General features: G+C 40.4%; 1 protein-coding gene across 3 annotated transcripts in view; it reads right to left on the reverse strand.

Moving 5' to 3' along the window:
- Positions 1-9,890: 9,890 nt before the first annotated feature.
- ppp2r2aa (protein phosphatase 2, regulatory subunit B, alpha a) overlaps positions 9,891-13,228 on the reverse strand; it is a 58,786-nt gene continuing 55,448 nt past the window's right edge. For 2 of the 3 annotated variants that reach the window (XM_048523126.2, XM_048523124.2), the window contains exons 8-9: positions 12,550-12,641; positions 9,891-10,999 (exon numbers count right to left, since the gene is read on the reverse strand). In XM_048523126.2, the coding sequence (XP_048379083.1) occupies positions 10,720-10,999; positions 12,550-12,641 (372 nt within the window). In that variant the 3' untranslated portion in view covers positions 9,891-10,719. The remainder of the gene's footprint in view (positions 11,000-12,549; positions 12,642-13,228) is intronic. The other variant, XM_048523125.2, reaches the window with a different exon arrangement.

Genomic DNA, 13,228 nt, shown 5'->3' on the forward strand with positions numbered 1-13,228 from the left:
TTTTCTAATTTACTGTCTGTTGCCCCCTTCTATTCTAACAAATTCCATGCACTGTTTTTTGCAATATTCTTTGTTACTGATGTCAACTATGTACAGGCATATATATGCTTGAGTCAATTACAGGGTGATACACTCCAACGCATGCATTTTCCACAAACATCAATCCCAAACCCCACAGGATGCATCAATCAGCCCATGTGAAACTACACAATGACTACAGTGCTTTGTATTAAAAATATCTATCATTTGTGATGTGGTAGAAATGGAATTTCTGATTTATAAATATTATTCCAGCTTAGAGTAATCAGTTCATGACTCCAGTGAACCATACATCAGATCCATTCTAATAGGCAAAGGCAAATTTGTTCAGGAGCTTACTTGTCCTGCACCTGAGATGCCTTGTTTCCCTCAATCACAGATCTAATATTAACAATGATGTAAATTGTGGCCCTCATGCATGAAATTCCTTACAATTTCCAGCTTTTTAAAAGCTATTACTGTTGAAGATCAGCATATCAAATACCTTCCTACCTCGTTCAGAAATGTTCCAAACGTTAAAATAATCTGTTTTCTCTCGAGAGCCAGAAGAAGCACGCATTCCAAATGGGACAACAAGCTCAGAGACAACAAGGTGTAGAGCTGGATGAACACAGTCAGCCAAGCAGCAGAGGAGCAAGAAGGCTGAAGTTCTGGGTCTCTTCCCTTCTTCAGATTCTCCAGCATATGCAGTTCCTGCTATCTCTGAAACATGCTCAACAGGTCCCTTTTCTAACACATCGATACATTTTTCTGTCGAATTCAATCTATCATCGGTTCAGCATTCGGCTGCACCTCAGGGTCAACTAATTTGAAGTCAACAACATAAGTATTCGTATGAAAAAGTTCATGCAACTTCTATCTTCTGTTCCATTCAAGAGACCTGTTCTTCTTTAACCATGTTACCAATTTCACCATTTAGGTTGTATGGCTTGGTTCATGATTTCTTCTGAGACCCCAATTGTACACTATCATCAGGGTAGTTCCATGTGATTACAGCATCCGACACTGTTTGTTAAAAAATTGATAAATAAGATTGAAAGTCAAAGTCATTGTTCACACCTCTGATAAGATCTTGCGTTCAATGACAATGTCTCAAGGAAAGTTAAGAAACTCAGATCCTGTGCATTGCAACTTCCCACGAGGAGAATCATCGATCCAAGGTCAGAGACAGGATTAACATAAAGGTTTCCCAATTCTTCCGCAATTTTGTTTCATATTGAAAGATGAAAAGAAACCAAAGTCATCAGGAACATTATTTGCAAGTTTTTGGATCTGATGGACCGTACAGTGTTGGTTAGTAACATATGCATCTGAGGACCCTGTCTTTTACTTGTATTTTAACAAGTGGAGACTGAAATGAGAAACATCGTACCATCAAGTATTTGACAAGGTGTCTGCAGTTTTGAAAAGTAATCCGACTCCCACGTCGGACATCATGGGAATAACTGTTTCAACAAACAGTAATTGCAGAGTTACAGACAATCTGAAGCCAAGGGGTGGGCCACAGCAGCTGTTGCTGGCAACAAGAAGTTGAATGTGAAGTAGACAGTAGTCCACAAATCAATGACAGACACCTTTTTTTCTTGCCAACAACTGTCTGATTGGTTCTCAGGTGACTAAACAGCTTGGAGCTGTGAACACATCAAAACGCAAGGGGTACTCAGTTCTGCATTCCAAAGTCAAAGCTTATCATAAACCGGAAGAAAACCACTTCATATTTCCTGCAACAATCAGCGCATGCAGTAACTTTTAACCAGATATTCACAGACTTGCCCAAAATATTCCAGCCATTTTGTGTCTCTTCCCAACCGGTGGACCTAAGTGAGAGAAGGCCAACTGATGCCAAGCTCTTGCATTTGGGATCACATCAACAAAATTACCCGAGGACCAAGATAACTTAAATGTTTTACCATGTTCCCCTCCGTCCATAAGCTATTTACCTCACCTGTTTCAACAGCACAAAGGGGAGTTCATAAGGCAACATGAATTTTTTATTTGTGCCTTGTCTACAGTTTATAACTGTTTACCTGACACTAGAGTCTAATTTCTTGTAACGAATCCTAACTTTTGTTCAATCCAGAAGCTTGTCCAATGCTTTGTATCAATCCAGGTCTAAAAATACACCAACTTTACAAAGTGTGCAAACTTGGTATAATTTTGAACTTCTGTGATGACTTCAGAAATAGACAGGCTTGATTTCTATCACACTACCCGAATGAGGGAGACCCAAATGTTGCTTAGTTTCTGTCACCATCCATTCATGTGTCTTAAATAGTGTTCAGACTGTTTCTATGGGGAGGTAATGGCCACCTTTCTCACAGAATGGTCATGCAGACTTAGAGTTTTGACTGTATTCTTCTGATTCTGCGCTTTTGGGGCGCCTGTATTTTCAATCTGGAGCATTTTTGAGACAAAAGTTTGTACCAGATTAGTGTCCAGATTACAATTTGACACATTTGGAGCTCAGCTGTATTACACTGAAGAGATTATTTAATTCATTTTCAATATTCGTACGTAGGGAAAAAGAAGTATAATTTCCCAGCCTAATGCTGTACTTGAAAACACTAATTTTCTGGGTCAGATGGAGGTGTTTGGGGACTCACTGCCACATCAACTGCAGACAGGGTAAATGACCTGAAAGATCAGCACACTTGTTGCTCTTTAAGGAATAATTCAAAACTGTTGCATTTTCATCTGTTTCATTTCTTCCACCCTCTCCTGATGCAAGTGTCCTTATTGTACTTTCAGATAGTGTTTGAGTGGCAAGAATTAATGAATTTTTTTTTCATTAAACAGAATGTAAGTAGTATTCAGCTAACCTTGTAAATAAATTCAACATCACCACTGAAGATTCAACCTCTCCACAGCTTCCCTGGAGCTTTGTATTCATTCTTTCAACCTGCACTATTGTTTCTTCACCTGCAGATCTTAAACCCTGACCCAGTTTCAGGTTGTGAGCATGACAATATATATCATTGCGATATCAACACAGTCAACCAATTCCAATGTTGGTACACTTCATGAAATAAATGCAAAAACTTTATCCAAGCTTGATTTGACATTATACGAAGAGTTCAACAGGTGAAAACTTAAAATTCATTTTATCAAGTACCTGACTTAAACTTCCATGTACTTGTTCTGGCATAAAGTTAAAATCAATTGATGTATCATAATAAAATTTAACTCTTACCTGCCAACCTGGTTTTGCTGGTGAAACATCTAGCTGGCAAACAGTCAGAATTTAAATAGCTGTAGAAGAGTACAGTTGAACTGACTTTTCTCAATTCTTCAGACGCCGTCCCATTTCCCATGAACACAATTCATAGTAACACACTTCCCTCAGGCTGCTCTGGTCCTTTAACGCAATGCTGTGTCAAGGAATCAGGGCTGTTCTTCTGCACTTGAGACACTGAACAAGAGAAATACAGGTTAGGACAGTGTCCAACTGCCCTCAGCTCATCCTGCACTGCTTTCTTTTCATCCACCATTCATGCGGAAGGTGAAGAATTTTTAATTTGACCCACAACTCAAATGAGTAATCTTTCATATCGTGCATAATTGGGGTAACCAGGAATCTGAACATGCATTGGTGGCCCAAAGCAGAGGATGTGCTGCACTGAGGGCAACATGAGAACATAACCTGGGCATCATTTTTGACTCAAATTGTGCAGGATCTGGTAGCCAACTAAGTAGATGTGCACTTTGCTGACAGCAGCAAATACAGACAAATGGCGAAAATGCAACTTCAACTATTAGTTCAACCATTTACTCTGCACTTCACTGAAATAAATCACAATAGCCATCTTTTTTGACACAGCCATTCTCTTCACTCCATCAAATTAAACGACACTTAAGATGTCTCAGCCGCTAATGCAGATGCGAATTCAGTGAGCTCTTTATTTTACTACTCTACTCTAGATACTTTATACTTAGTCTAGAAATCTTTCATTGCTTAACCAAATTCAGTGATTTTGTGGCAAGGGTGGCAAACCACGGTCAGAAATGTAAATCTCAAAAAGATTAAAAATGAACCAGCCCATGTATTTGTCATGCTCACCAAAAGCATTTAGTTAGTTATTATATTGTGATTGGCAGCAGAATTTTCCCTGGCATATCTACGTTCTCACCTGAACAATCACACTCTCTCATAGGCCATTATTTTTCAACATTACATTAGGTCAGCATTTCAACACAAACCAAGAATCAAATCTAGTTCACAACAGGAAACAGCATCTCATCAATCAAGAAACTGGACAAGAAAAATAGTTTACTTCTAAAACAAAAAATGCAGAACATCAAAAACAAAACTAACGATGAGTCAGAGAAATACTTAGCAGATCTACCTATCCCTGTTAAAACAGCTCAGAGCAGGAGATTGGGTCCACATGCAAAGCTTGTCTGATACCAGCTCACTGGTTACATTCTTTAGATACCATGCTGTTTTTTTTCCTGGGTCACTACAGTGTTTCAAGCCCAAGAACATTGCGGTTAAATGTTTTGTATTGCCCTCATCTTCCCAAATGCTCTGAACACTGCAGCTCCTGGGCTAAATTTTACAATTGTTCAAGTTTTATTTGAAGTGAAATTCCAGAGTCCACTTTAACAGTGACTTGCAAAAAAACTTCCTTATACCACCAATAAACTTGATCAAAAATCATCTCAAATAAAACCTCAAACCAACTGCCAATTTCAGTTCTATCAAGCCACACCTAGTATAACCTGGCAATTTACGAACAGTTGGTGATGTCAGCAAGATTTTCCTTCTTTCATTTTTCACAGGCAACCATTTAGCAGCGCTTAGCTTTATCAATTATCTTACACAACTTCAAGATGCCCCAATATGCATAATTTGCCAGGAAATAAACTTGTCTGAAGTGCAGTCACTCTCCTGTGGCAGCTAATTCACTCAGTGCAAGGTCACAAAAACAAGAATCAGACTGAGCATCACATAATCTGTTTAGCGATCCTGTTTCAACAAATGACGTTCAGACAGAGCTGTAATGCCGGATTATCATATTTACCGCTCAGTTTACCTTCAGTTCAGACCTGTGTAAATGCATTACTGACTTGCGATTTTCCATGAACCTAACTTCTTAGAGGAAACAATATTGGAGGTAGTCCAGAGGTGACTATATTGTCAACTGGAATAATGGCTTGTCTTAAAATAGAGATTGCACATGGTGGACTTGATTCCACTTGAGTTAAGATGACTAAGGAGTCACTAATTGATGTATTTACCATGCTCACTGGTCTTGACAAGGACTTAGAAAAATATTACTTCTCGTGCATCCAAAATTCAAGGGACAGTTTTCTGAAAATAAATGGATCTCCTTTTAGGTCAGAGATGCAAAAGACCTTTTCGTCCCAGAGGATGGTGCTATTTTGGAAGGCAGCGTGTCAGGTAATGGTGATGATGGTGGCAGTGGGTGGGTCGGGGGGGTCATTAAATTTTGTTAAGGCAAAGGTCAGCTTCTGCAAGGGAATCATAAGTTACTGTGATAGGTAGGAATATGAAATTCAAAATAAAAACTCAATCTGTCATTATTTTCAGGAACGACATGATCCTTGAGGGACAAAATGGACACGATTAACAATCAGCTGGAACTTGCTATTCAATTGGACATAAAATTAGCTTGAAGGTAGGAGGCAGAGGGTGGTGCTGGAGGTCTGTGACCAGTGGTGTGGCCCAAGGATCAGTGCTGGGTCCACTGTTTTTTTTTGTCATTTACATTAATGATTTGCATGTGAACTGTCGGGTGCAGCTAGTAAATTTGCATAAGCCACCAAAACAGGTGATGTAATGGACAGTGAAGACATTCATCTCAATTATCCCCAACGGGACTTTATCAGCAGGGCCAATGGGCCAAGGAACGGTAGATGGGAGTATAATTTAGATACATGAGGTGTTCCATTTTGGTCAGGCAAACCAGGACAGGACCTGCACAGTTAATGTCAGATGAAGGTGGATAATTTCTTCTACGTGGAGTCGCAACTTGACAGAGTGGTGAAGGTACTTGGCATACTTGCCTTCATTGGTCAGTGCATTAAGTATAGGACATGGGAGGTCACGTTGTGGCTGTACAGGACATTGGTGAGGCCACTTTTCTAATACTGTGTGCAATTCTAGTCAGCCTTCTCCAGGAAGTACATTGTTCAACTTTAGAGTGTTCAAGAAAGATATACAAAGAACAGTGACAGGACTGGAGAGTTTGCATTATAACAAGAGGCTAGAGGATGACTTTACGGGTTTAGAATATCATGACAGGCATCTTTATGGTGAATAGCCAAGGTCTTTTTCCCAGCGATGGGGAGTCCTAACCTAGAGGGCATAGGTTTAAGGTGAAAGGGGAAAGATTTAAAAGGGATTTAAGCGGCAATTTCTTTTACACAAAGGCTGTTGCATGTATGGAATGAGTTGTTACAGCAAGTGGAGGAGGCTGGTACAATTGTAACATTTAAAACGCATGTATATGGCTACGTGAACAGCAAGGGTTTACAGGGATATGGGCCAAATCGTGGCAAGTGCGGCTGTATTAGTTTTGGCTATCTGGTTACCATGGATGAATTGGGCCAAAGGGTCTACTTCCATGCTGTGTCACTCTATGACTTCACTGTGTTTAACCCAACAATTGGAAACCTTCAGCAGAGAAAAGGGAGATTCAAAAGTAATCTGGACACCCAACACCAACAATAAGATAAATAACTCCCACTACCAAATCATACACAAGGGCTAGCTAGCCATTCGATTGAAACTTTCAAAGCTGATTTTATTCCTGGCCAATGACTCATTCAGGTTCAGGCCACAGCATTTACTCATTGTTCAACAGTCAAAGAAGCAGAGTCTAATATATGTCAGACCTCCAAGAAAATATCAATTTTGAGCCCCAGCTTATGTTAACTGGTCTTATAGACACACAAATGGCTCTGCGTCATTCTTGGTCTCTATTTAGTGACCGTTACAGTAAAGCATTTACTAACATGGAGTGATTAATATCCACATTTAATGCCCATCAATACTCACCGTACAGGATCATGAAGACTGACTTCTGGGGAAGAGGAAATGCACAAGCACCAGCACTGAAACTATACCTCAACTAAGTTCCTTCAGGAAACAATTGCAAAGAAAACAAAAACTGGAAGTTATCAATCAACTTACAGGCAAAATCATTCATCTTCTAAAGATACACAGTAAATAACTCCCTTTTTTTTTCCTTTCAGTTGCATGCCTACCTCAATGTTCAGACTGTATTTGTCCAGTGGCTACGTTGCAACCTATCAACAGGATTTGTGATATAATTTTAAACAAACCTGTAAATATTTCCTGAAGGCTACTGGCAACAGGCACAAGGCAGATAGAATGGGGTTCAAGAACCATAGAATCCCTATAGTGTGGAAACAGGCCATTTGGCCCAACGCTGATCACAAAGGATTAAACTTGCATCATGCAAGCAAACGTTCTCCCTGCTTTTAGAAGCACACACTATGTGCCAAACTTTTACTACATTCCATATGCTGAACCATCACCATGTGCTGTACCAAATAGTTCCTAGGTATTCAGCCACACCTAGAGGACACAAATTTCATGGTGAAAGCATGTCATCCTGCAGACAAAACAAAGGTCAAGTTCCTTTCATACAGTGAACTGTCAAGGCAACAGTTGGCAAGTCTAGCTGTAGAAGCAGTTGATTTAAGAGTAATAGCAGAGGAACAAACTCCCAGAATGTGATATTCAGTCCGCTGTTTGGTAACTATTGGAACAATTCACACTGCACAAGCTGATAGTGTGTCAACTTGGATGTGAAGATTTACACTTTGAACCAGCATCCACAGAAAACTAGGCATGGAAGAAAACACATCAAAATATACAAATGCTGAATTTAGCTTTTCGCTCAGGTTAACGAATTAGTCCTGCAATGCCCTATTACACAAGTCTGCTTCATCCTGGCTCATCTTGCCAAGTTGGACCTCTCAAAAGCCACGTAGAAATGGCTATACCATGAGATCAGCAACTTTTCTCAACCTGAAACATTAGGTTTGTCTTAGACTTCATCAATTTAAGCAGAGAATTCTGTGTAAAACTGGATTTGAACATCTTCTGCATAACCCAATATAATACATGACTGTGCACACAAATTAGACTGAAATTTTACTTTACTTTTGAAGTTAAATCAAAAAGTTCAGGTTCTGGTGAAACAGGTTGAAATTTGCTTCACAATTTGCTTGAGAGAGACAAGTTCATCTTAATTAACTAAACGTTTAACACCCATATGTCAGATGATTAAACTCTTCTCGCCAGGGCGCCAGTGGAAAGTTTCTTATCTCTTGTGGAAGAATCACAAATAAGGAGTCAATGTTTAAAATTAAGGGGTGGTGCATTTAAGGCAAACAGGATCAAAACGGGGTTGAAGAAAATACAAAGGATAGTGTGCTCAGCAGGCACGCTAAGTAATCAGATCAAGCATGATCTTACTGAATTGTGAAGCAGGCTCAAGCAACCAAGTGCACATCTGATCAAGACATTTGGTGAGGTTTGTCATTCTTGTGAAAAAGGGCTTTCACTCCTCCTCTTGAGGCCTACGTGTTACCTTTTGTGGTTAATGAGGGTAACTCCACTAGGCATCCACTTGTTCAAAATTGCAACTGGTTCTGGATGCTGACCATGAAGGAATTTTATAAAAATCCATCCAGGAGTTTGCTGTACTCTGTTGACAGGCAGCAATACTCCTGCACCACTGAAATTCTTAGCACATGAGCAGGACAGTCTTTTAAGAACACCAGTGACCGACCAGTTGTTCAACATGAAGAATGCTTTCCAACAATGAGTGAACATCTAACATAGTACTGCAGAGGTGCAGTACTCTGTGTTCTGTCTGTATCAAGTCAAGCAGCCTGAACCAGGGTGGCACTGTAGATGCCATTTGTTGACCAAATTGAGTGTGGAAATCTGACCGGGGCTCCTTATGTGTTTCTCTATTCAAATCAGCTACTGCAGAAAAGCTAGGATGAAATTAATGGTGTCAGTGGTCACACAGCCTGTGTGAGGTGAGGCCCCGGGATGGGAAAATGCCAAAGTTGTGTCATTCTGCATCACCCATCAGAGAGGTGTTTTCTATGTTCATGAAATGCACTAAAATTGACGTTGATGCAACAACAACACAGTAATCGAGACGACAAAATTAAGTTTCGGCAATGGTTGAAGAACACTACTTGATGGAATGAAAAGATTTTGGGTCTGCAAAGAAGTAGCTATATTCTTTCAGTTGCAGTGCATCATTTGGACTTAATCCTATTTTGAAATTTGAAGAACAGGATTATTTAACTGTTTGGCTCTTTTAATAAAATCTCCTTCAGACGATTATCAAATATGATCATTGAAATGGTTCAACAACAACACAAGAAACACAGCTGATTTTGCTTTCTACAGATGACTGCAGTATTACTTTCCTTCCTTGGTCACCTCATGGTAAGTGTACGAACACACGCAATTAATACGTTACAAGAATTGAGTTGATCACTGTATGGCAGTCGTTTCACCTCAGCTCCGAAGGAATCTGCAAATATCATGATCCACAAGATGCATTGGACTTCTAACTCAGGGAAAAAAAAAATCAATGCAACACAACTTCTCACCACCTGCTGATCCCAATCTCATTCTCATCATCTTTCTTGGCCAGGAGCATTTTCTCAAGGAGAGGGTAATTAAGTTCCATAATTTAAGTTATAGATCATGATTCACAGATGCAAATCAACCCACTTTAAGTGGTGTATGTGACAACTATAGGAAACCACTGGGAGAATAAGAAGAATAAAACAAAGATGGACTTCATTGCGTCCACTGCAGGCCCATTGAAAATGCACAAGTTTATTAACACCGAGTAAAAAATACTTAAGGTTCAGATTCCAGCACAAACATCAGTAAAACTTACCGGTGTTAGACACATTCTTTAATGCATTCGTTTAAAATAATAGTACATGGGTTTAACAGTATACACATCATTTCAATTAAGAAAAAGCACCAAATAAAGGAGCTATTTTTTTTATCATTTTTATTCAGTAGGTTTCTCTTGTGCCAGAAATGGCAAGGGCAGCAAAATTACAGTTGGTTGTTAAAACATCCGTATGCAACAATAACCACCTGACTCAATGACCCAACTGTGACCTGCTCATGTCCTTTAAACTCCAACAGGGCCAGGAGGAATCTGTGAGGTCAGAGGAGGAATGTCACAAGCGTTAACAACAAGCTGTCTGTCGATAAAAAGAGGAGCGGGGGCGGGGGCGGGGGGGTGGAAAGAGAACATTACAATAATCAGGGTACACAGTAAAACATTGCCATATCATGACTGAAGGACTTCTTCTTCAAGACCTCACCACAATGGAAGGCAAAGGAGTGGATTAAATGAAGGTCTGATGCAGTAAAATGCTTATGTAGTGGCCCATAATTTGTAACAAAGAGACGACCTCCCTCCATGCCAAATGACTAGCAAACATGGCCTGAATTTTGGGCAGGGTGGGGGTCAGGAGCAAAAGAAACGCAGATAACGTGACTGGTGTGCATTACAAATGGCACTGATTCAAGAGAGGAGGGGGGAGGGGGCCAGTTTAGGCCTCTCTCTTACAAGATATAAAGGCTACGCTATCTTAACTAAGCAGGAATCGGATTCTTGCTTCACTGCACTGGTTTTAATTCACTTTGTCCTGGAATATATACAGATTGTTGGTTGTGGCTACAGCAATGATGTTTTCCTTAGGATGCCAGGCTGTGTGCAGGATCTTCTTGTTGAAGTCCAGACTGTCAACACTAATCTCGTCCTTCTTCCTCTTGCCTCCTGAGCACACCCTGCGTGGCTTCAGGATGGCCCGTGGTTTGCTGTTCTCTCTGGAGGCCTCTAGCGTAATGTCCCGTTTTGTGTTTCTGTCGAACATTCTGAAGAAATTGTTGTACGACCCAGTCATGACAACACTGGAAGGGTTAAGAAAAAGAACAGCTATAAGCAAGAGAACAGGCATTTTAAAAATTCAAAACATGGAATGCTTTTGCAATCTGAAATGTTTGCTTGGCACCTTGGTACAACATTGTACACTGCTCTGCCAGGCATTTTCATCGTTGCAAATTTCAGCAATTTCTCCAAGGTAACACTGGGTTTTATCATTGGCCAGGCATTGACTGCACCAGTCCCCCTCCCAAACAAGCCAGTTAGCCAATTTAGACAACATCAACTGTTGCCCGTTCTACACTCAAGTTACCAGAGTCTTGAGGTGTCTTGGTAATGGTCCCTACCTATGAGCCAAGAGGCCCAGGGTTAAGTCCCACCAGCTCCCAAGGTAAGGAACAGATTGATTAAAAACCCTAAGGTTGTTACCACATCAAGGCCACAGTGGAGCTTCGACCATGTTTTTCACATCACTGTCCTAAATGATGACATTACTTAAGAGAAACCTTGTTAACAGAGTACTGTTTTCAAACATAAACAATATTTCAACAAAAACAGGATCGAGTTGCTTTTGAACAATGGCTTCTAAGAAAGCGAAAGCAGAGCATGTGCCCTAGACTTAGGATACAGGCAAATAGTCACAACGAGAATTCCTGGACTGAAATGACTAAGTTAAATTCTGCTACCAAACTGTGTTACATTCAAGTCATCCTCCCAAATGAGGCCCACCAGCAGGACTTGACTGTGATCCTGCACAGCAAAACTAGAACTTTATGACTAATCATCAACTCAAAATGACAATATACCTGCCTGCCCCATTCTTGCAGTAATTAGATATCAAGTCAAACCTACCTCCCGCGATGCCAAATTTGGAATAAACCACGCACACAAAAATCCAAGTAGTCACTCGTACTATTTCCCAGCCGAAACCAAGGATAAAAATCAGTGGGGCTTCAGCACAGCATCAACAGGTTCAGGAGAAAACATTCTGGCTCCCCTGTCGCAGATACAAAGCCCATACTCACCCACCAGCCAACATGCCAAGTGATCTGTTAACCTCCAAAAACACTATCTATCATGTAGCAATCTTCCTCTGGAGGCGACTGGCACAATTACGCTGCTTGAATCAGCAACAACCACACATAGAAAGGACTTTGCAAACTTCTCCAAAGCCCACTAGAGATTTAAGGCCAAAAAGCTGTGCTCAACAAGGCTATATTATCAATAGTGCTCCATAGAACAAAAGACCTGTGAGGCTCAAGCGTTAGCTGACCAAGTCTATAAAAGGAGCACAAAGATGGTTTCAATTCTCCAGTGACAGAACCGTCATATCAGATCCAAATTAAACTAAGAGGTATACAGTGACCAGCTGTTCTTACATGGCAAAACACACAAAACCTAGATATGTATTGTGCAAACTGGTGCTGAGCACTGGTTCAAACTGTACCTGCAACACATGCATAAAGAAATCATCTGTCCCATGATACCGTACAGAGGCCACACAGTGTTAGCAGCATTAGGGACTGAACCAGAGGAAAATTAACAGTTGAAGATGTCATTGTAGAAGAATCTGCTGTACCTATCACAACCATTCCAACAACATTCGAACTTGTCAAAAATACAGTCGTTTTCATATAGCGAGCAGAGTTTGCTTCGGAGGTATTCGTGCACCTGCAAGAATGAACAGTGAATTAGTACTTACACAGACAGCTTGTACCGAGTGAAAATCAAACTGGGTACAACAAAGACAGAAGATATTTCTGCGAACAACTACAGCACTGTCTAAACCCTTAAACAAGATGTAGATTTGGGGCAAGTGACAAAGCCAACTGTCAAACTTCAAAATGAATTATCTTTCCAGGAGGCTGGTACCAAAGTTGAATACATTAGCAGCAACATCATTACAATTCTTTTTGCAACTTTTCTCCTCTATTTACGCTTACATGACACATGGTTGCTCGTCAGTCAACATCATTCAGTTTCTTCTGTTCCTCAGATTACAGCTGAGAACCGCCATCCATTTGTCAGAATACACTGCAACATCCGCATCAATTTGTTAAATTTGGATATTGCCAATAACTATCAATGACCGTCTCCAATTCAGCACTTGTCTCTGATGAAAATTCGTGTCTCTTTGACCACCACTGGAGAAGTGCTCTGTGGGAATACTATCACAGAGACTCGAGCACTTCAAGCCAGCAGCTGAATTACAAGTATGCAACCAATGCTGGCCTTCCCAGTGATGCTCTCAACCCATG

Source organism: Stegostoma tigrinum, chromosome 40, assembly GCF_030684315.1.
Source record: "Stegostoma tigrinum isolate sSteTig4 chromosome 40, sSteTig4.hap1, whole genome shotgun sequence".
Classification (NCBI taxonomy): domain Eukaryota; kingdom Metazoa; phylum Chordata; class Chondrichthyes; order Orectolobiformes; family Stegostomatidae; genus Stegostoma; species Stegostoma tigrinum.